Genomic DNA, 23,708 nt, shown 5'->3' on the forward strand with positions numbered 1-23,708 from the left:
AATGTACAGTTTATTCACTATGTTCATTCACTATGTCCATTCACTATGTATATACACTATGTCCATTCACTATGTTCATTTACTATGTCCATTCACTATGTTCATTTACTATGTTCATTTACTATGTCCATTCACTATGTCCATTCACTATGTCCATTCACTATGTTCATTTACTATGTCCATTCACTATGTATATACACTATGTCCATTCACTATGTATATACACTATGTCCATTCACTATGTTCATTTACTATGTCCATTCACTATGTATATACACTATGTCCATTCACTATGTTCATTTACTATGTTCATTTACTATGTCCATTCACTATGTCCATTCACTATGTTCATTTACTATGTCCATTCACTATGTCCATTCACTATGTATATACACTATGTCCATTCACTATGTTCATTTACTATGTTCATTCTGCATTTCTATTTATTGTTTTATAATCTTTTTGTACACCTGTACCTCTGTATCTGCGCTTTGCTGCTTTGACACCTGAATTTCCCCCCGGTGATTAATACAGGTTCATCTTATCTTATCTTATCTTATCTTATCTTATCTTAATTGCGATTAACTATGCACAATCATACGATTAATCACGATTAAGTATTTGAATCGATTGACAGCCCTAATATAAACATATGTAATATGGCACGATGATACATGGATTATTTTACAATGATTTTGTAGATGATAGTAATACACGTATAAAGTACAAAGTACAAAGTACAAAAAAATATACCAGATATAAAAATACAAGGAGATGAAGAAAAAAGTGAATATAGTGCAGGGTAACAGCTGTGATACAGGACTATTAAAAAAAGTGAATATAGTGCAGAAGAGACCGTCCTCCTCTGTCCCCCCTCCCTAGAGAGGTGTTGTACAGTTTGATGGCTATTGTATCATTGCATGAAAAGACATTTGTCTTGCCAAAAAAATATATAAAACAAAAATAGTATACAAATAAAAAGAGAGCAATGGTGATGATAAAAAAAACAAAATGATTGTCAACACCTAACAAACTTCCCCACAAGCTTGCTTTTAATTTGAAACCTGTCAGAGGAAGTGGTGTCTCACAGTGTCTCTCTTGACTCTGGATCTGCTGCTACAGTTGTGCACACAAGCAAAGGTGATGCCAACATCCGCTGAGGGGAAAAGAGAGAGAGAGAGGGACAATACGGATCAGTTAAAGGAAGGAACCTTCTTTCTCATTTCCACATCTGTTTTATTTATATTTTGCAACAACAGGCTGTGTGATCCATCCAAGGCTGGGCTGTTCTGACCCTCCTGTCTCTCTCTGGACTGGACCACCAGTAGGATATAGACTGGACTGCTGCTGCTGTTGTTTTATGACATTATAGAGATCCATCCAGGCATGAATTCGGCCGAGCAGACAGTAACGTGGCTCATCACGCTGGGAGTCCTGGAGTCTCCCAAGAAGAGCATCTCTGATCCGGAGGCTTTCCTCCAGACCTCCCTGCAGGATGGAGTGGTACTCTGCAGGCTGCTGGAGAGACTCAAGCCTGGGACGGTGGACAAAGTAAGTGCATGGAGGGATACAGGAAGAAAAAAACAAACATTATTGAATATATATAGTATATAAAAACATGGAAAAAGCAAAATATCATAATGAATAAATAAACTCAATCATCCTGTGAACTATGGAGGAACACAAGAGTACATAGTTATAAATAAATAGCCATTAATACATTTGTTTACAAATGTATTAATCTATGAATCAATGGACTAAATTACAAAATAATTAATTATTTGACATTTTAATGGCCAATAAAAAGAAGAATTATAAAAATATTTTACAAATGAAATTAATCCATTAATAATCATAATAAGATAAGATAAGATAAGATAAGACATTTGCAGTGTACAGCAGCAAAGGGGATAGTGCAAAAAACAAGATGCATCAGCTAACACAGTAAAAAAGAGCTAAACAAAGAGTAACAAAATATGAACCATTTAAATAGAAGGAAGTATAAAAATAGGAGCAGTATATACAGTTTTGGCAATAAACAGACTATTAACAAAATTGCACGAGTCGAAAATGATATTGCACATTGAGAATGAATGACATTCCACCTGAAAATATCAGGTTATTGTCAGTTTTTTGGTGTGTAAGTGGTCTACTGGGAGCAGTGCTGGCTGTGGAGTCTGACAGCTGCAGGAAGAAAGGACCTGCAGAATAGACCCTACAGAAAAAAAATATCAAAACATCAAAATGTATACATTATTTACAAGAATTCAGAGATTTGTTTTCACTTTGACATTTAAGTGTTTTCCCCCTGTTTGTTATTAAAAAATCTATTTATAGTCAAAGGGAGCAGGCAGTGGTAAATATTAAATTGTTCTAATATTGTAAAGAATAGCCTACTGTTAACTTTACTGATTTAATAAACAGGCTTTACTGTATTTTATCCTCATTTTTAAGTGCTCTTCTTTGTGTACCCTTTGTTTTTAATTTCTCACTACTACACACACACACACACACACACACACACACACATACACACCCTTTCTGTGTGTGAAAATTGATTGGACGCATGTAAATTAGATTAGACCATGGTGCAAATTAATGTAGGAATATGTATTTTATTTGTGTCTTTTATTTTTTTTAATATTTTTTAATTTTATTTGTATATTAGGATTTTTTAGATATTATTTTTTAAATGTATTTATTTATTATTATTTTTTTATATTAATATTATTTTGCTTGTAGGAGTTTGATTTGTGGACCAAAATGTGACAATGTTCATGTAAAAAAATAATAAAATTCTAATTACAAAAAAAAAGAGAATAATATAGTTTTAAAAAATGATGCAAAAAGCCAAAAAAAATTAAGAAATCAATGATTAAAAAAACCCTAAATTATTAAATAAATAAAAAAATGAAACACACACGAACCTGTCAACGTCATATCCTCCTTTGGCTTATCCAACTACTACACAGTTTCTTTCAAAATAAAAGTCAGCAGCAATATCACCCTCTATATTATGTATTTTACCTCCTCTAGGAACAGCCTTGCTAGCGCGGCTAGTCCAATTTTGTGTCGGCATCAGACCTCGATATATATATTGCTCGTTTACCGACACTCCCCAATGTTAAACAGGAAATATATGAAAATATCTGCTTTAGTTTGAAAGTTGAAACCGGAAGTGTAGCTTGTTGTTATAGCTACCTTGATTACTGATAAGCAGCAAGTGGCAGGTGTCCTAGCAACGCCTCGAATAAGACTGTTTTCATGCTTAACTACTCTTTAAAACCGTCATTAACGGGTTATTAATACTTCTTGTGAGTATTTGAGGTTAATTTAGCTACTTTTGTGTGTGTAGTTCTTCCAGGAACCGAGGGGAGAGAGCGAGAGTCAGAGGAACATTAGTGAGTTTATCACCGGCTGCGGGTCTTTCGGTGTGGAGGTGAGTACATGTCAATGTTTATTAATGCGTTTACACTGTGTGACGTCACGAAGACAGGATACACCACACCTAGACACACCTAGTTATCCTTACCTTATAAAAGTTATTATCCTGGTGTTTAATCAGTAAAGTCTGTTAAACTGTTAATGATTAGCCTGTTTACTCCTGTTAACAGCAACAAGTATAGTAAATATGGCTGTGTCTAATTAATTAATTAATTAATTCAATGTTTATTTCTTATCCACTCAAACATCTAACCACATTGATATAGTGGTAAATACAAAAGGTGACCTCCAATGAGTTATTCATAAAACAAATAGACACTAATGTAAGCTGGTGTTACTCATAGGAAGGAACAAAATAAGAGTTTCTTTTCTGGCTTTACATTCTTATAAGTCACACTTTATAAGTTGGAACTGATGACTTTATTAATGGATAATAAACCATGTACTAATTGTTCATGTTTGGCTGTTACTGCATGTTTATTAATAATAATAATAATAATAATAATAATAATAATAATAATAATAAATTTGACTTTTATAGTGCCTTTCAGAAACCCAAAGACGCTTTACAAAGGGGACACACAAAATCATACTTATAAATAACACAGAGGAGAACCTATAGCTAAGTAATTAAAAAGAGTGATGTGTAGGAAGAGTCAGCTAACCCAAAACATTACAAAGTTACATCAGTAAGTGTAATTTGCTTTGTACTCAACTTCCTGGCAAATATGCTTTCAACATCATGCCTCAAGTCAAGCTAAAGATCTCAACCACGAAGGGACTCGAACCCTCAATCTCCTGATTCGAAGTCAGGCGCCTTATCCATTAGGCCACGTGGTCACATGAAACTTGAGTTTCACAATATGGTTTTGTCATAGTTCAGTTGATGAGTAGTTAAGAGTTAATCTTTGGTAACAAAGGCAGACTTATTTATTCAAGAGTTAAAGATACTTTTTTTTTTGGCAGTTGGCTTGTTTATCTAAAAACTATCTATGTTCATCTGTGTTGTTATCAGAGCTCATACCATAGTAGGGTGTGTGCATGTGTCTGTGTGTTTGCACAACAGTGGGCCTAACCAGGTTATATCCTGCTTCACAGTGGGTGTGTAGAGAGGGCTAGTGAGTGGTTTCTCTCTCACTATTGATCTTATCCATGGAAAAAGCCATGTAACCATAATGGAAAAGGACAGATTATGCAACACAGGAGTCCTGGGCTGTAGACCTGTAACAAGGTTTTGCTCCAGACTTGGGAAAATGATTTTGACGTCACTAAAAGCCCTGAAATAGAGGAGAGGAGAAGGGTGGGCTGACGTAATGCAAGACGTTTGGCAGTCGGTGGATTTTCCAATCAGGTTGATTAGAAGCATGTCAGCCATGTTTGCTGGAAGCCAAGGCCCCCATTACCAGCAGCCTGACTGACATCAGCGTGGTAATTCTCCCTCACACTCATCAGAGGAGCAGAGGATGAGCCAGACTGTAGATCGGGATTACAGAGTGGGCGACAGTGTGGTTGAGCTATAATCAGATCATAAATTTGGCTGTTAATTAAACGTAATCGGGTGGGATATTGATTCAGAGTGCCATGTCTGCCGCATTGAATCAAGCGCTCCCTGTTATCAGGTAAACTGTTGGACCAATCACAGCCGTCTGTTTAAAGCATGCTGGGATTATGTGCTTTCTGCTTGTCACAGCTGCATGCGAGAGTATTTTCACTATAACCTGAACATAACTGCAATTAGGGCTAACTTTTGTTCATTTTCGATTAATCTGTTGATTATTTTCTCGATTAATTGATTAGTTGTTTGGTCTATAAAATGTCAGCATATGTGGATCAGTGTTTCCCAAAGCCAAATGTCTTGTTTTGTCCACAACTCAAAGATATTAAGTTTACTGTCATAGAGGAGTAAAGAAAACAGAAAATATTCACATTTAAGAATTTAAATTCAGAGAATTTAGACTTTTTTTTCTTAAAAAAAATACTCAAACCAATCGATTATCAAAATTTTCCAAAAGTTATTAATATCTTTTATGTGGTTGCTAATCGTAGCGGCATTACTGTTATTTATTTAAGGCCAAATTGTATTTATATTTAACTTTAAGAAACTATTAATTTAGATTTAAAGATGTATACATTTACAAGTACAATGTGAAAGTAAACACAGGTCTGTTGACATAAAACTTTCAAGAGCGGTAAAACTAATTTGTTCCCTAAAGACGAACAAATAATCATTATTAATAATGTATTATTTGGAATTAGAGGAATCTAACGCCTCATAATGCAGATCAGTCATCAATAGCAGCTTCTGTAATTGACATTCATGCATAGGATGAGATGTCCGTTCTGTCTTATTGAACCAGTTGAGCTCATCGTTTACGATAATTAACAAATATAGTCACCCAAAATCTACCAACTTCTTTCTGGGATCAATAAAGTCCTATCTAATAGTTCAATATCAACTGCACTTTTTCTCCATTAGTGAGTTATGAGATCCTTCTGGGAGTGCCTTTCTTTGTCGCTGACACTCTACATGTGGGTGTCAGATTTCAGTATTGATCATTTCTATTGATTATTGTTCTGGAAGAGCGGCAGCTAAATACCTAAAATGTGCACAAATACAACCTGGTACATTTCTACTGCAGCGTTGCATAGAAAGCCTCGTTTTGTATCATGGCCCAATGCCAGTGGGAGAGATGGAAGTATGTATTAACTGCTGCTCTGACTACTAATCAGCCTGTGTACATAAATCAGAGCAAGTGGGTTCTTAAAAGCAGGACTATATTAAAGAGCGGTGTAGTTTTTATCATTTGATTAAAGAGACTAAAGTAGAATTAGGATTTAGGAAATCTTGTGTTTGACTCTCTCTGGCTGCTCTCAGCATTTACCCGTAGCAATTTAATGTGAAATATTTTTAATTAATTGTGTTTTTAAATCAGGATAAATCACATTGTTCCACCTTCACGCCTTGGGAATGTAGAAGTCAGTCAGCGTGTGGTGGTATACACAAGATTAGGGGCTTCAGAGGTATTTTGATTATGGCCGTCTGTGTTTGTGTGTGTGTGTGATGGGGAGATTACAAGGGGAAGCTCAGACTTTGAGTAATCCTGCTCCAGACTGCAGTTGGAGCAGCGATGTAAACCCCCCTCTGAACTTTGCATTTTTAGGATTGACATATGTTTTCATTATGTAATTTGTAATGAGAGCTGATAGAAGCTAAATAAGGATATTATAAAGGAACAAAACCACATTTCTAAAAGGAAAATGCGGTCAGTAAACTGTGTTGTTATGTGTTTTAGAAAGCTATTTTTTATTGTTGTAGTAAATGTTCAACTTATTCTGATCACAAACTGGAGGTTAAAGGTCCCTCTCTTTCTATTTCCCACCAAATGTCAGGAAGGCCGCTCTGTGTCCTTGTTGACGTCATGCTCTATACATTTATTATGGATGTGTGTACGTGTTTTTTCTTTTCTCTTCTGTCTCAAACTTCTCTTTGCTTTATTGCTGTTTTAATATTCATTTTATATTCTTTATTCCTCTTTCTCCCCTTTAGCCTTTTGAGGTCAATGACCTCCTGCAGGGTCTGAACTTCACCAAGGTCCTAAACTCCTTGGTTGCCCTCAACAAAGCTACTGAAGGTGAGATTATTATTGTGTTTATGTGCATGTGTGTGTATTGTGTATGTTACAGCACACTTCATATTTGCAGTCTTTTCATTTTTCCATTCTTTTGTTCACCTTACTTAGTTTTTACTAGTTACTGTTAAAGCCATTGTAGGTAAAAAAATAATAATTATGGAGCTGGGTAGGGGGTAATATTCCGAGAAATAAACATGATTAAAGTGGCAAATTTCCATCAAAAAACAGAGATTTTCTGACATTATAAAGTGGTAAATTTACGAGAAAAAAATGTGCAAATCTTTCAAAGAAATTGAGCAAAATTGTGGTAAAATTGTGTTATCTCAGAGAATATCCAAGTTTTTTTTCTGAATATTACCCCCCTCCGTCGTCGTACATATTTCTTTATACTGTATAAAATAATAATAATTTGATAAATACTCTTTAGGTTTATTGTGAGCACTACTATCATTATTTTATAATACATTTTAGATCTTTTGATGGTTTAACTTGTCTATTAATTGAACCACTGTGTGTGTGTGCAGATTTAAGCGTTTCTGAGGACAGTGTGTGTGCGCCGCACTCGTCACACCTGAGGATCAAGTCATTTGACTCCCTGAACACTCAGAGTCGCTCCTCTAAAGTGCTGCAGCCTCAGTACCGCAGCCTGGTGAGTTACCATGACAACGACAACAACATATCTCATGAGTAATGACAGTAGGCAAACACTGGCCGAGGTTAGATCTACAAATCTGATTAGTGTGTTATGAAAACAGCCACTGGTAGATCTTGTGTGTTTTCATGTACTCAGCCAGCACCTCGTCAGTCAGCTCTTTGTTCTCCTCATCCTCAGGACATGTCAGAGGGCAGCGGGTGTGGCCACGCGCTGTTCAAGGCGCGCTATGCTTTCCAGCAGACCAATGAAGACGAGCTCTCTTTCTCCAAGGGCGACATCATCAGCGTGAGCCGGCAGGAGGAGGGGGGATGGTGGGAAGGCTCGGTCAGCGGCAACTCTGGCTGGTTCCCCAGTAACTACGTACGGGAGCTGAAAGGAAGCGGTGGGTGCAGCTCTTATTGCTTCAGATGCTGTGCATCATTTTTCAGGGCAAACTTAACTGGCTCATCACTGTTGTCTTGGTTACAGTTGATGGTTTGGTTACATCTCCTGCATATAAGTCTTATGTTAACAGCAGATGATTCAGAATACAACAGCTTGCTTATAACATTTTTTGCAGTGCTTCCACCAAGACTTCAAGATAAGAGCTATTAATACTATATTGCTTTAAAATAAACATTTGAGTCACTTTCTTGTGTTAAAGTTAAGGCACATACTGCTGTATATCAAACATTATAGTAGACCCAAACCTCCTTATATGAATCTGAAGTGTGCAAGACAGTGATACACACCAAACAGACTTCCTGCACGTCTATTTTTTACTGACGATGACCTTCTGCCTCTTTTAGTTTTAGCATGATGTCTTACGGAAGTAGACTGGCCTAATTACCCTTGAAAAGTACCATAACCCAGAGCTAATTTATGTGATGCTTTTATTTTGGTTCATTAGATCAGACGTTCCTCTCTTGCGTAACTCTTTAAACACAGTGAAGTCCTGCATAGAAATGAGGGATTAGGGATTTTAATAATTTAAGGTTTCAAGTCATTAAATTTGGAGAGTTTATAATTAGGAGTGTGGGGATATATCGAGAGAAGATGAAGGCATTTTAGACTTACTAAATCCATGTCCACTACTTTGTTTAATATCTAAATCAACAAGAAACAAAATATATCTATTGTTTTTAAACTTATTTTGATCTTTGGGTCACAAACTTGATTTTTTTCTCCACCAGAAATGTGAGATAATTGCTGTGTTTGTACTCTGGGTACAGACTTAAAGTATAGCACTATCTGCAGGCTGTTTCTCCTATTTTTACTTCTTAGGATTGATGAGTTTTTCATAGAAATATGAGAACAATATTGAAAATCTGAGTTCATTTCTGACTTCAAACTGAACACCGTTGAGGCTGTTAACCGCTGCCTCCTGTGCTTGTAAGAGCCTTATTCTCGAGGTTCGATTGCGCTGGTTGGTTGTGTTGCTTTCTGAGGAGGGAAGGCAGGAACAGAGGAAGGAAGCTCCACAAGCACACAAAGACAGGAAGTGCCCGAGCTGCTCTATAGAAAGGAGCTTCCTGACTTAAAACTTACAGCAGAAAAACAAGGAGCATGATAACAGCGCACTAAGGAGTGGCAGTAAATGCATATGGCCAGAGGCAGTTAGAGAGAGTTAGAGTGAGATAGCAAGCTTCAAAGTTATGATGGCTGTGGTGAATAGGAGGCTGCAGGAGCCTGTTGTCTTGGTGTACTGACATAAATCATTTTTATTGAGACTGACACATGAAAAATAAAGATCTATAGATTATACAGCTGTCTTTAAGACCTTCCTTTGTTTATGCTCCAAGACCAAGATTAGTCATACAATCCAACGAAAAGCTAAGCAAAGAATACCTTTGTATCGTTCATAACATCCAGATTATTGTAGATTCAGCTGCAATTAGCTCTTAAAAGTACATTAAGCTGCCCGTTATCTAGAAAATACTTCTGGATTTTAATGTCTGCAAAGGACAATAGTGACGTGAAGGATATGACAGCATGCGCTATTATGAGCCATACACTAACCAGGACAGTGAAATGACATCGTGGGGGCAGTAAATTAAAGCGTTCAATCATTGGTTGTCCTACATTCTGTAGAATATACGGCCGCGGCGTTGCCCTGCAGTCAGGAACATGTTGGAACTTCATAAAAGAGACAGTTTTACTATGTGGTTTTATTTTATTTATTGAACGGGGATGACACCTCGGCCACCACGGGAGCAGTAAGCTTTCTAGTGAGACACACCACAATAAAGCGGAAGGTGTATTCATGTAGTTATTTTGCTGTTGGCTTAAAATAATGTGAAGATAATCATTGTCGTTTTTCAGGTCAGCAGTTTAAGTGTAGCTCGATGCAACTTGCTTACACCTTGTTATTGTGTCCATCTGTTTTTTAAATAATTCTCTCCTTCTTTCTCTCTCTGAAGACAAGACATTAGACAAGCCAAAGTCTGGGACACTGAAAAGCCCCCCCAAAGGTTTCGACACCACCATCATCAGTAAGACCTACTACAACGTGGTAAGCATCATACTCTAGTGTGTCTGTAAAACTGTCTTTCACGGTGACCAAATATTGTCACAATCATGGAAAGAGGAAGGAAATCTACCGGATCTCACTTCTACCAGAATAGCTACAGGACTATAATTATATTTGAATTCTGTGTAGTTTAGTTCAGGATACATGTTTAGACTTCTGGGTAATGAATCGTGAAGATATCATTACCCAGAAAATGTCGATCTCTCCTGCTCAGACTGATGGAGAGAACCGAATGAACACATAGTTCTCACATGTGTGCCTGCTTCTGTGCAATCAATTATTTTTCATCCCCACATCTAATTAATCATTGTGTAGCTGTGTCTGTCTGTGCGTGCATAAGCAGCATGTGATCATGTTCGGAGTCTGCATGGCACCCCCATTGTGAGCTGCGTGTGTGTGTGTGTGTGTGTGTGTGAGAGTGCATCAGATGTAATGTAGGTTATTTCTTCCATCCCAGTGGTTTCTGGGGCAGCCTTGCCCCAGGGTTGGCTTCTGCCGCTGCGTCTGTGTTAGTGTGTGTGTGTTTTAATAATGCAACAAGCTGCGACAGTCTCTCTAGTCCATCTTTAGTTGGGGTACCTGAGTCCCTCTCTTTCACACACACACTTACTCACAAACACATTGCCTGAAGTCAAAGCTGTTCCCAGACAGAAACAAAAAAAAAAAAAGAAGACATAAAAAAGTTTTTTTTTTTCTTTTTCTAATGGACAGAAAGAGACAGAAGCTTGTATAAGTAGAAGATGCAGGCTTTGGGCTATTTGTGTGTGTGTTCGTGTAGTTGTTTCAAGTTTGAAAATACTAAAATTTTCACCATATTCTTGTTTGCAAAGCCGGCACCGGCATCCTCTCAGTGCTCTCTTACACAGCATTTTATATTTAAAAAAAAAAGGAATACATAACAAACAGTTTTTTAAGTTTTAATTTATTTGCACACAGAAAACTGCACAAAATCCAGTCAATAAAAAAAACAAGAAATGTGTCAGGAGAGGTCAAGAAGCCACAAAATGAGCAGAAAAACTAACCAAACAGTGGAAAACAATAAAAATAAAAACAATGAAATACATAAAAAAAAAACAGTACAGAGAAAACATATCTAAACATATCAAAATGTATTATAGGTAAACAATTGGAGCTGCTTCATCAGTTCGTTTTACTGCCTCCTGACCTGAGGGGAGAAACACAGCAACATGTGTCTGAAATGCAACAATTCATTACCCAGAAGCCCTCATCCCTGAGAGGTTGTGATGTAGTGGAGAGATTAGCCAATTAGCCTGTAGAGTCAGAGCCATGGAAAGCTTCTCGAGCTGGTGTTAGAGCTCCCATAGGGTCTGATATCTCCCTCCATTAGTTTAATATAAAAGACATCTCCTGCTAATAAGCCAATAGAGCCATTTAGCCTCAGCAGGATGTCGTTAGCAGGAGGCCATGTCTTACATGAATGGAAGACAATGTGGATGCTTCAATATATTGCTTTGTAATAATAATTACAAAGGATATTTCGAGTGATATATTACATTTGAATTATGTATTTTTAATGTTCTTTTATTGGCTGCTGTAAACTCAGCTTTACAGATTAGTCGACAAAATCGTGAGTGTTAGGCGACTATGAATTTCTTTGGTCGAGGACAGCCCTAATGGGAATAGGGATTTTTATGGTTAAAAGTTTACAGTACTGCCATTTAAAATGGCTTTTTCCATTACTTATTCTTTGTATCACTCATCTGTAATGTGTGGTCCATGTCTCTGTCAGGTCCTGCAGAACATCCTGGAAGCAGAGAGTGAATATTCGAGGGAGCTTCAGAGTCTCCTGGGCTCATACCTGCGCTCACTTCACCCCACAGACAGGTGGAGTTATTTTTACACTTTTTACTGTTTTATTCAACAGAGTCAGAATTCAGAGAGAGCGGCACACACACGAGCATATCTATTGCAATGCCAATATGAATACTGGATGTTATATACAGTACCACATTTCTGCCATCCTATATTGAATACATTACATATATTACAAAATTCATTGTCCATGAATTACTATCTCTGCTATATATTGGAGCTTGGCAAGTATAGTGATTTATTTATACTAGCTTTTTATTGAAAATGTCAGCGATCCATTTTGATTGGATTCCAAGTATGAATTAATATCCTTCTTATGATATATATTAAACTATGAATGACTCCTCTCCTCTCCTCTCCTCTGTTTTGCAGACTCAGCAGTATTGACATTAGTCACATTCAGGGGAATCTGGAGGAGATCTCGACCTTCCAGCAGATGTTGGTTCAGTCCTTGGAGGAGCACACAAAGTCAGTGCACCAATCTCCACCTGTCTGCTACAGATGCTACTGAAACGTAGAGCAAAATGATGATATCACACCAATAGCTGGCTAAAAAGAATTTCTTTGTAAAGCATTGCTGTAATCACATAGGGATATCTATGAAAGCCAGTCTTAGTATAAAATATATTAAACACTAGATGCTGTCAGATGCAGTTATTGATGCAGGAGTACTTTCACCACGATGTGGTACACCTAAATAACGTCTGTATAGAGCATGGTTAATCGGAGAGCTCAAATGATTAATCCACTAGTCGACAATAATCAACAGGAAATGAATCAACAACTATTTTCAATGAAAATGACTCTCCAACTCTTAAAATCTGAGCTTTTGCAGCTTTTATTGTCTTGCGACACAAAATTGAATATCTTTGGTCCAGTAGGTATTCAGTTTGTTGGTTTTAATCTCACTTCCAGGTGGGAATAAAATCTCTTATAGAGTCTATAACTCGGCTCTCTGAAACCTGCACAAAACCCTGATGAACTGCTCATGCTAACATCCTGTTTAACTTACAGTACATCCTCTGTGCTGAAGCTCAGACCTGATATTAGCCTGAGTGGAGCTGAATGCAGGAAGTTATTAAAGCTACAGAGACATCTAGTGGTGGACTGAAGTAACACTCTGAGCCCTGCGTAGTTGCAGAAGAGGAACCTTTATGGTCTTAAACGCAGCCTTGATGTGAATGTCGTTTCCTAGTTAGAGAGTCCAGATTTGTATGATTTTTACTAGATTTTTTGAATCCCTGAGGACTAGCTGCTGCCCCCATCTCTATATTTATGCGTGATTAAATGCCAACAGTTGTTATCCAGTCTAACATGTCATTTGTGTGTGTGTAGACTCCCAGAGAACCAGCAGAGGATCGGGGGGTTCTTCCTGAATCTGATGCCCCAGATTAAGATCCTCTATGTGGCCTACTGCTCCAACCACCCGTCTGCTGTCAATGTACTCACACAGCACAGGTACAGTCAGAGATATATACTGTGTTTGCAGGCTTGTATTTTTTTCTTGTGAGTCTGTTCCAAAAGTATAATTTGTGTGTGTGTGTCTGTGTGTGCATCACAGTGAGGAACTGGCGGAGTTCATGGAGTCAAAGGGGGCGTCCAGTCCTGGGATCCTGACTCTGACCACTAGCCTGAGTAAACCCTTCACCAGGCTGGAGAGATACCCAACGCTGCTGAAAGAACTGGACCGACACATGGAGGTGAGCAACCTGTCTGTCTCTGTTATTATCCAAATAAACCAATTTAATTGTGAGCAAATTACTTTCTGTTTTTCTGTTGTGAAGTGTTTTTTTTATCATCTCCATGCATGATATTGAAAAAAAAACCCATTCTTTTCAACGTGTTTCCATGTTTTATTTCCTCTTTATCTTAGGACCAACACCCCGACAGAGCTGATCTCATTACTGCCATGATGGACTTTAAAAGCTTTGCAGTAAGATACAAACACACATAAACATGTAAATTAGTCCCTACCACCTTCCACCACGTACTCCTTAACATTTATAATATAATATACATAGTTTTGTGCTTTTATGTGCCTTTGAATGCTTCTGTGTGTGTGTGTGTTCAGGCTCAGTGCCAGGAGGTGAGGAAGAGGAAGGACCTGGAGTTGCAGATCTTAACAGAGCCAATCAGAAACTGGGAGGGGGATGACATCAGGACCCTCGGCCCGGTTCTCCACATGTCCCAGGCCACGGTCCACACACAGAACTGTCAGGTACCGACACTGACTCATTGACCTAAACATCTGTCATGTGAAAGTACCCTGAGGTTGCGTTCAGACCCGAAATGAACACACAAGAGTGTTTAGTTCAAGTGACTAAGAAAGAGTACGTAAAAGGTGTTTGTTTTTTTCAGGAGTCAAATGAACGCTACCTCGTCCTCTTCCCTCACACTCTGCTCGTGCTCTCTGCCAGCCTAAGGATGAGCGGATTCATCTATCAGGTATGTTTGCAGTACATTACATTAAACTTAAAAGCAGTCTATCATTCTCAGCAGCATATAACTGTGTATTTGTGTGTGTCTCTATAGGGAAGGATGCCGCTGACAGGAATGCTCATCTCCAGAATAGAAGACGGAGAAAACCTGAGGAACGCTTTTGAAATATCTGGTCAGCCCTTTCTCTCATTTAACTTGTGGACCTTTTGTCATTGTTTAAGACCAGATCACATCAGCCTGATTGTAGCATCTTTACTCTTGATACCTGAAAGGATAACAAGGGGAATTCGGTATTCACGCTTACATTTGCACTCCTTTATAATGTAAATCTATAGCGTCTTTTAAAGTCAACAGTATCACTCAAGTAATAAAACTCCTAAATACTGTAAAAAAGGCAACATCACATTACATCAAGACTCTTCCCACAAAGTGAAGAGTGGAGTTTAACTGTAGAAAATGTTTGTGTGAAGGCTTGTCGTTATACATATGAAACAACTGTGTGTTTGTCTGTGTGAACTCTTTGTTCAGGTGGCCAGTGTGATCGGCTGCAGGTGGCATGTAACAGTCAACACGATCTACAGGACTGGCTCGACCTTCTCACCAAGCACACGCACACTTCGGCCGCACACACACGCTCTCAGAAGACTCAATCCATCTGTCACACAGTAAGTGTCAGTTAACCAGTAAGCCAGTTGATCATCATCCACTTGTTTTCCTTTCCTGTTTTCTATAACCTCTCCATTGTTTCTCCCAGTTGCCCTCTCAGCCCGCCACTCCCTCCAGACACTCGGAGTCCCGTGGAGGGAGCACCGGACACACCTACCACACCCTCCCCCATCCCTCTTCATTTGGGACGGGCCTCAACAACAGCCCAATGTGGGGGCCCCTGGAGCCGCCGAGCACCCCTAAACCCTGGAGCCTGAGCTGCCTTCGCCCTGCGCCTCCACTCCGGCCCTCGGCTGCTCTCTGCGTAAAGGAGGTGCTGCTCACTTACATATTGAAATGTGTTGCTTGACTTTATCCCGAAGATTTATACTTTTCTGAATCCTGTTAAATTGGAATTGGAGCTACATTCTTACTTAACATATTTCTGTGTCTTTGTTTGTAGGATATGAGTAAGAGTCCCAAGAACATGAAGAAGCTGCTCCCTAAGAGGAAGCCAGAGAGAAAACCTTCAGAGGAGGACTTCACTGTCAGAAAAAGTAAGTATACAATTCAACAACTGAGATACGCCTCTCCGATGGTGAAGGGAAAATGTGCCCTTAAACAGTGTAACATGATACACATGTATCTCTATTGCCTCTACACAGGCTTTAGTCACTTTAAAATGTATGTCACGATGTCAGTTCTTTCTGTTGGGTAATGTTAAATAGTATAAAAATAATGAGCCCATTAATCTGTCTGCTATTAAGCACCAAAAGCTGCAATGGTTGCTTCAATTATATTAAAAACAGCAGGCTAATTCATTAACAAAATAAGCCACAGATGTCCATTTCTGATATGGCTGCCGTAGGGTGTGTAGCTGAACGTCCTCTGTTTGCAGTATTTCAGGAGACTTTCTTTTCTCCACCGTCTCCAGGCCTCTCTTCTCACCTGTCCTTCTGCCCTGTCCTTGTCTCTCAGGTACAGCAGCTCTAGAGGAGGACGCTCAGATACTGAAAGTGATCGAGGCCTACTGTACCAGCGCCAAGACGCGACAGACGCTCAACTCCAGTGAGTACACACACAAATCGGCATACTCACACACTGCCAACTGTCTTATTGCTAACCACCGCTGTCAGCTCTAACAATGTTTTTCTCTCTCCTCTCTTTCCATGTCTTCCTTTCCTCTGCTCTTTCCTCGTCCTCCAAACGTTGTTTTGTTCATTTACTACTTTACTACCACCATCATGCTCCTTTTATTCTGAATGGTGTCTTAACCTTGTTACCTTCATTTTAACATGAACACAAACCGTCTTCCTTTTATTTGTGGTTGCATTTGGTTCAAATCTCATATTTATGTATGTTTTTTTAAATGACCCAACCTCTCATCCTTTATCCGATATGGTTTATACTCCTCCCCTCATCCCTCCAACATTCAATTTGGTTTGTTCAAACCCCTATATCTATTGCTGGTTACTTTATGGTACAGCCTGGCAAGGGACTGACCTCATGCACAACCACGTGCTCGCTGACACCAGCCTCACCGTCGCTGGTCTCCCCGGCAACCTGCCTTGTTCTGACCAGTCAGAGGACTCGGATTATGACAGTCTCTGGACCGCCCATAGTTACAGGACTGCCTCGTTTTCTCGTAAGATATTGGTGTCGTAAACCACAGAGGGATAGACGTGTATATCTATATATCTTCCCAAACCTTTCCCCTGCTGTGTGTATGTGTCTTTGTGTATGAGCCTGTGTGCATCCCCATACAGTAGCTTCAGTAAGCAGATACCCCCTAGTACAGTATATTCAATGGCTGGATGTGTGTTTGTTTTGAAGTGGGGTTAATAACTTACACTGCTGTCATTGTTCAATCAGGCTCCAGCAGGAAGGATGTTCACATGTTGTTCCCAGAGGAGGAGAAGATTATAGTGGAGGAGACCAGGAGCAACGGACAAACTGTAGTGGAGGAGAGGTGAGAGAGGAGGCATGAAGGTGTGTTTGTAGGTTTAAGTTAAGGTTAAGTTAGGCTTTGATAGTGCTCCCTGTGGGGACAAAGAATTGCTGCAGCGGCGAATACAAGAATGCAACATCAAAAGATACAATACAAATATAGAAAATGGTCGATACTGAACAAAGTGGAACATATAATACATAAAACATATTACATTACATTTAATACACGAGCAAAACAAAATATGTCAAACAAGTCCCAGAGACACAGACCACCATGTGAATATGAGAAATTATGATTTGTCAGTCACTGTCTGTATTCAGCTGCAGTCTGTGTGTTAAAGTAAAGCTGTTCTGTTCCTGCAGGAGTCTGGTGGACACTGTGTACAGCCTGAAAGACGAGGTCCAGGGACTCAAACAGGTGAGTCTGCAGGTTTTTTTTAAATGCATCACTAACACAGACTTCTCATTATCATCAGTTTCCTGTTCAAATGTCCCACTTTAAAGGGTTCAAATTTAGTTCCAAGAACCCATAAATCTCCAGGAAGTTGCTATTAATGTGGCTAAATACATAGTTTCTACCTAGATTGTCATAAAATAAGATTAAACTTTACTAATCCTGAGGGAAATTGTTGTGTAGCAGTTGCAGAGTTGAGGTTTTATTTAGTCCAAAACAAAAAATGATCTCATATCATCCCTCTACTCTTCTTCTTGTTTCTCTCCCTTCCAATCTTCTCTCCTCTTCTTTCCCGTCTTCTTTTGTCTCACCTCTCCAGGACAACAAGAGGATGAAGAGGACGCTGGAGGAGGAGCAGCGAGCGAGGAAAGAGCTAGAGAGGATTGTCCGGAGAGTTCTGAAGAACATGAACGACCCAACCTGGGATGAGACGAACCTCTGAGATGTGTTTGATCATCATGGACGAGACTAATGTCTGACTTTTAAATGACCAAAATGACCTGTTGTTCAACCTGTGTGGACAGAAGCTGCCAATACGTCTCCATTCAACATGTCTTTGACCTTCACAGTGACCTGTGGACCCAACTGTGGACCAAGAGAAAATGCCTGCCAGCCCTCAGCGAAGCCATCCCAACTGACCATAAAGCTGTGATGCCAAATTAGCTGGTAGGCATGATGACATCACTTCCTGTCACCCTCCTTTACTTTTTCAAACAGCCTTGTTTGGAGCATCATCTACTTGTGTATTTATCTTTTATTCCTCCTTAGTATGAAATTGCACCACTGCCAGTATTTTATTGACTGGCCTCGTGCATGAATAACAACGCTACGTTGGTTTATACATTTCAGAGAGACGGAAACTTGAAATAGATGTTTTTTTTCCACACTCCTCATTTCATTGGCAGCAATTTTTATTCTATTTTATGATATATTTTTCTTGATTCTAACAAACTATGAAGTTGGTTTATTTATTATATCAAATACAAAGTGTAGTTGGGCACTCATTTCAAAGTAAAGCTAAATTTAACAGCACTTATAAGTGACGGGAGGAGATTTAAATTCTCTGTGTGGTGTAAAGATTATTGCAGCTATGATGAAAACATCCAGCTTAACATTTCATTGCATTGCTTCATGGGATATGCAAATTCCTGGTGTGATTATTTTAATTATATTTAAGAATAGAATATTTTTTTGTAGTTTTTAAACCCAGATGGATAAACTACAAGTGAGTAGAGCTGCAAAGATGAACTGATTAATTGATTAACTATTTTGACAATCGATTAATCAATTTGAGTTATTTTTTTAAGAAAAAATATTCTCTGATTCCAGCTTCTTAAATGTGAATATTTTCTGGTTTCTTTACTCCTCTATGACAGTACACTGAATATCTTTGAGTTGTGGACAAAACAAGACATTTTGAAAACGTCATCTTGGGCTTTGATCCACATTTTTCACCATTTTCTGACATTTTATAAACCAAACAACTTATCGATTAATCGAAAAAAATAATCAACAGATTAATCGACATGAAAATAATCGTTAGTTGCAGCCCTACAAGTGAGCTGTACCAGACAAAATCAGACAAAGTAGTTGATTTTTGACTTTAATAACTGAAGGGCAGATTGCAGAATGTGAACTCAAAAAATGTGAAATCAAAAACAACACATCTCAAAAATGTGCAGTTACTGGAAAATCATGTTATTGTCGAAGGGAAACTTGGGGGAAATTTTCTCAGGAATTAACCCATCCATCAGGGAGTTTTAGCTTTTTGTCCCAGATTAATTTCTATTCAAAATTTCAGATAGACTCCAATTAATATTTAAAGGTTTATGACACTTGATTTAGAATCGTGTTATTTTCAAACATTTATGTAATTATACATTTAATGTACTGTGCAAAGCATTTGAAGTCCAGACACCAGGGTAGTATGTGCATTTATATTATAGTAGATACAAATATAATCAAGAAAACTGTGGAAATAATTAGTAGTGTAAATCACAAGTTTCACCACGATACGATATTATATGGATTCTTTCGACAACGCTACGATATTTGCAGATATCACAAAGTCTGCCACGATACGATTTTGATTTGATTGAATTCAGGGGCCTGCGATCGATATGAGACAATATAACACTTCAGTTACATTAATATCAACTCACAAAAAGCAACTAAAATATGATCTGACAATTTATTTATTCATTACTGAACTCTACCAGACATTTAAATGAAAATCAATCTATTCTTTTTAATAAGTGCTGCATGCACACCATGTAAAGGCAGTAGAGGCATAAACTATATGTTTGAAAATGCTGAAATTCACACTGCCCACGAATATCCTTTGGAATAAGGTCCTTGGAGATTTAATGTTGAAAACTACAGCCAAATGTACATGATTCATCTTTAATAGTCCTTCCATTTTTCAACACTTCAAAGAAGTCAGGACGTTGAGTTTTATCTATGTTTAAGTTTTTCTAAACTTGTGGACCTACTGTCACTTTGTCAATATTATGATGGTCAGAAGGATAAACTATAACTGTTTGATGAGAAACAATCAAATGCTACACTGAACTGATACTGAGGCATTGATTTGCATACTGTAGGAAAAGAGCTCCGTGTCACACAGATACAATCACGGTTCATTTTTAGTTCGTCTTAACTTCCGGAGCTAAACAAAATATCTGTTTCTGTTTCAAGACCAAAGTACAAGCAATACAACACTGGAAAATGTTTTTTTTTAAATGATTTTTACGATGTCAATATGCAACTTACTGTCAAATGATTTCTTATTTTTATATTTGTGATTGTGTTTTTACCCTGTTTTTTTTTTTTTGTAACGCTACTTATTTTCTACTTGACCTGTTTGATCACGCTAAAGATGATTTGTACAGAGAAGCAGCATATTTCTCATGCCTTGGGGAGAAGAACATTTCCTTTATTAAGCATAAACACCTACAATTGAAATGTTACTGATATTAGAGACCACACTAATGCAAGCTATGTTATACAGTATGCCAGTTATTGACTCTAACTTATGTATTTAACTGAAAGTGAATGATGTTAATGTATTGTGTGTTCAAATGTTATGGTGATGAAGGTGATTGCAGTAGTTACTATGAGAAGAATCATCCTCCCCCCTCTATTTATTTCACCCATTTGTCTGTGAATAAAATGTTGAATCAAACAGTTGAATCTCAATATATTCCTCTCTGCAGCTAAAAAGCAGTATTTAACCAACATTCACTGACATAAGTGAAAGGTCGTAGTTGCACTTTTTATTGTTTCTCACACAAACATATAATTCATATCTTACATTTTTTTTTGCATGTATGTATTTAGATAAATAGATAGATAGATAGATAGATAGATAGATAGGTAGATAGTAACTTTATTGATCTGGAGGGAAATTCAGGTTTCCAGCATCACAGTTCCATAGTGCAAAAACATGTTAGTAAAAAGGCATATACATATATATATATAATAAATATATATATATATATTTATTATATATAATAAATATTTATATTTATGTATATATATATTTATTATATATATTTATAATAAATATATATTATATATATAATAAATATAAATATATATTTCTATATGTATGTTTATTATATATATATATTTATATGTATATATTTAATATATATAATTAATATATATATATATATATAATAAATATATTTATATATATATTGTATATAATATATATATTTATATATATATATTTATTATATATATATATATATATATATATATATATATATATATATAAAGAATATAATTCAAATTTAGTGTCCCTCAATATCTCTGATTTAATACTTTTCTTCTTCTCTTAAATTGTCCTCATCTTTTACCGAGTTCCCTCAAATGAGCGACACAGCGCCACCACGTGTTTGTGGTCAAACTAGGACATTACACCCTGACAGAGCTACACAGGTGAACGTTGTCGTCCATTGATTAGGAAAAAGTTTGCTGAGTATCAAACAAGCAAGAAGCTCTTCCTCCACGACGAAACTGAACGGAGCTGGAAAAGACTTGACTTTTGTCAAGAAACAAACAAACAAAACGACTTTCAACAAGGAAGAAGACTTCTGTCGACAAACAAACAAAAAAATGTGAGTCAGATGCGCTTTCTCTCTGTTTGACTTTGCTCTCTGGTTTATTTCCTGATATTTAAATGTCTGTGTATGGCAAGCTATTTTTTTTTTTTCATTTTGTTTTTCCTTTATTTGGTTTTACTCAGACATTTTTATTTTTTTCAGTCTTGTGTTTGCCTTCATTTTATTTTTAATTTTTTTGTAGTCTTGTTTGCCTTTTATTTTATTTATTTATTTATTTATTTTTCCTTTATTTGTTATTACTCAGACATTTACATAAACATGTTTAATTAGATACAAATATGTGAAGTGAACCAACTTTTCCACTTTTTTTACAATGAAATTATAGAACATGGGGTGCTTTTCATGGGAAATAAGATCAAATAAATAATAATAATTAAACATTTAGAAAAAATAAAAATTATACAAAAGAAGGCCTTTTGGGGAAAAATACTTTTTCCACTCCTTCCAAATGTCCTCAAATTTAATTTCTTGAAGCCTCATTGAGAAAGTAATTCTTTCCATTACAAATATTTCATAAATTACATCAAACTAGTTCTCTAATGATGGGGTATCTGGTTTAAGCCATCTCTTAGTAATTGCTTTTCTAGCAGCTACACTCAATATTCCAAATAAGTATTTTGTTTTAATATTTGTAGATGTTGAAAGTATAAGACCAAACAGGAGTTTGTCTCACTTAAAAACTATGTTTGTACAAAATATAGTAACTAATTCTGTGTAAATCTTATGCCAAAAAGAATTTACTAATTTGTTTATGCAATTATTTCTGTGATTTATTGGATTTTGTACAGAATACCAATAAAAAAGACTTTGAACCAGAAAAAAATGTAAAAAGTTAAATTAAATTCTAGGTATCTTTAAATCCTTAAAAAGTACAAGTGGCCGTTTTAACGTTTAATAGCTTGACTGGGTATGTATTGCAGTAATCCATGATTAAATTCTTCCTAGTCAAACAGAACATTTCCGATATCCACATTCATGTGTATTAGGCTTTCAGTTTCAGATATCCACAATTGCATTTTTGATATCTAGAATCAACATTCTGCATATCTGCAATATAATTCTTACTAGGAAAAACTCGCATTTCAGATATCTTCAATCTAATTGTTACTAGTCATAATTTTAATTTCGAATATCCCAAATCCAATCCAATCCAAATTTATTTATAAAGCACATTTAAAAACAACAAAAGTTGACTAAATGCTGTATAATTATACATAAAAACAACAGAATAAAACACTAAGACCAACTTAAAACCAACAGGACATTAAAATAATAGAAGGGTTAAGACCAATAGGAAAGGAAAAAGGATTAAAATAGTCAACTCTCATGCCGAGCCAAAAGCCAAGGAATAAAAGTGCGTTTTGATGTTTGATTTAAAAACAGGCAGTGTGGTGGACAGCCTGAAATGAAATGAAATGAATGAATGAAAAAAGCATTCCTGATATGCATAATGTAATTTTGAATATCCAAAATACATGTTATACATACATTCAGTGTTCAAACAGCTTGCCATAGTATGTGTGTATTTCACTCCTTGCAGTTACTCTCTAGTTTTGCATTCATTTGTTGTTTTAATCACCTGTTGAATGCTGTTTCTAAACTTGTGGACCTACTGTCTCACACAGAATGACTGTCAAAGCAGCAAGTGCAGTTCAACACCAACGGCTCCTTCATCTCCATGAAAGAAAGGAGAACTGACTTCGACAACAAATGTGAGTCAGATGCACTTTCCGTCTGTCTCTCTATTTGTTTGTCTTTTTGCTCGCTGGTTTCTTTCCTGATGTTTAAATGGCTCCTATGTGTGTATTTCACTCCTTGCAGTGTAACATTACTTGTTGATGTACAGTATGTTTGTTTAAAGCTGTTGTGTTGTTGCCTACAGAGCCCACCGAAGCTTTTTTTCTCTAGTTTTGCATTTATTGGTTGTTTAATCACCTGTCGAATGCTTTTTCTAAACTTGTGGACCTACTGTCGCACACAGAATGACCGTCAACGGAGAGGAAGACTTCTATCAGAT

At 37.0% G+C, this 23,708-nt stretch overlaps 1 protein-coding gene and 1 non-coding gene across 3 annotated transcripts; one reads left to right on the forward strand and one right to left on the reverse strand.

Annotated features, from left to right (window-relative positions):
* The first annotated feature begins 1,386 nt into the window (after positions 1 to 1,386).
* arhgef7b (Rho guanine nucleotide exchange factor (GEF) 7b) lies at positions 1,387 to 18,908 on the forward strand. 2 transcript variants are annotated; one of them, XM_037761558.1, is made up of 22 exons: positions 1,387 to 1,551; positions 3,356 to 3,439; positions 6,992 to 7,076; positions 7,601 to 7,725; positions 7,909 to 8,113; positions 10,131 to 10,222; positions 11,991 to 12,085; positions 12,446 to 12,541; positions 13,409 to 13,531; positions 13,635 to 13,773; positions 13,947 to 14,006; positions 14,145 to 14,291; positions 14,432 to 14,518; positions 14,606 to 14,684; positions 15,041 to 15,177; positions 15,267 to 15,491; positions 15,621 to 15,714; positions 16,136 to 16,225; positions 16,644 to 16,802; positions 17,030 to 17,126; positions 17,471 to 17,525; positions 17,881 to 18,908. In XM_037761558.1, the coding sequence occupies exons 1-22, from the start codon at positions 1,387 to 1,389 to the stop codon at positions 18,001 to 18,003; spliced, it is 2,562 nt and encodes an 853-aa protein (XP_037617486.1). In that variant the 3' UTR covers positions 18,004 to 18,908. The 2 variants fall into 2 exon arrangements, with proteins under 2 accessions (XP_037617486.1, XP_037617487.1); XM_037761559.1 differs by lacking the exon at positions 16,644 to 16,802.
* trnar-ucg lies at positions 4,212 to 4,284 on the reverse strand. The gene has a single exon. It is a non-coding gene; the product is annotated as a tRNA-Arg (tRNA).
* Positions 18,909 to 23,708: the final 4,800 nt, after the last annotated feature.

The sequence above is a fragment of the Sebastes umbrosus genome, chromosome 24 (genome assembly GCF_015220745.1).
Source record: "Sebastes umbrosus isolate fSebUmb1 chromosome 24, fSebUmb1.pri, whole genome shotgun sequence".
In the NCBI taxonomy this organism is placed as follows: Eukaryota; Metazoa; Chordata; class Actinopteri; order Perciformes; family Sebastidae; genus Sebastes; species Sebastes umbrosus.

What these genes read in the sequence shown, in the direction of transcription:
- arhgef7b (XM_037761558.1), top strand. Translation starts at nt 1,387, where the DNA reads ATGAATTCGGCCGAGCAGACAGTAACGTGGCTCATCACGCTGGGAGTC. An exon ending in AGCCTCAGTACCGCAGCCTG is followed by an intron (nt 7,726 to 7,908) that starts GTGAGTTACCAT and finishes CCTCATCCTCAG; the next exon opens with GACATGTCAGAGGGCAGCGG. An exon ending in TGGACTTTAAAAGCTTTGCA is followed by an intron (nt 14,007 to 14,144) that starts GTAAGATACAAA and finishes GTGTGTGTTCAG; the next exon opens with GCTCAGTGCCAGGAGGTGAG.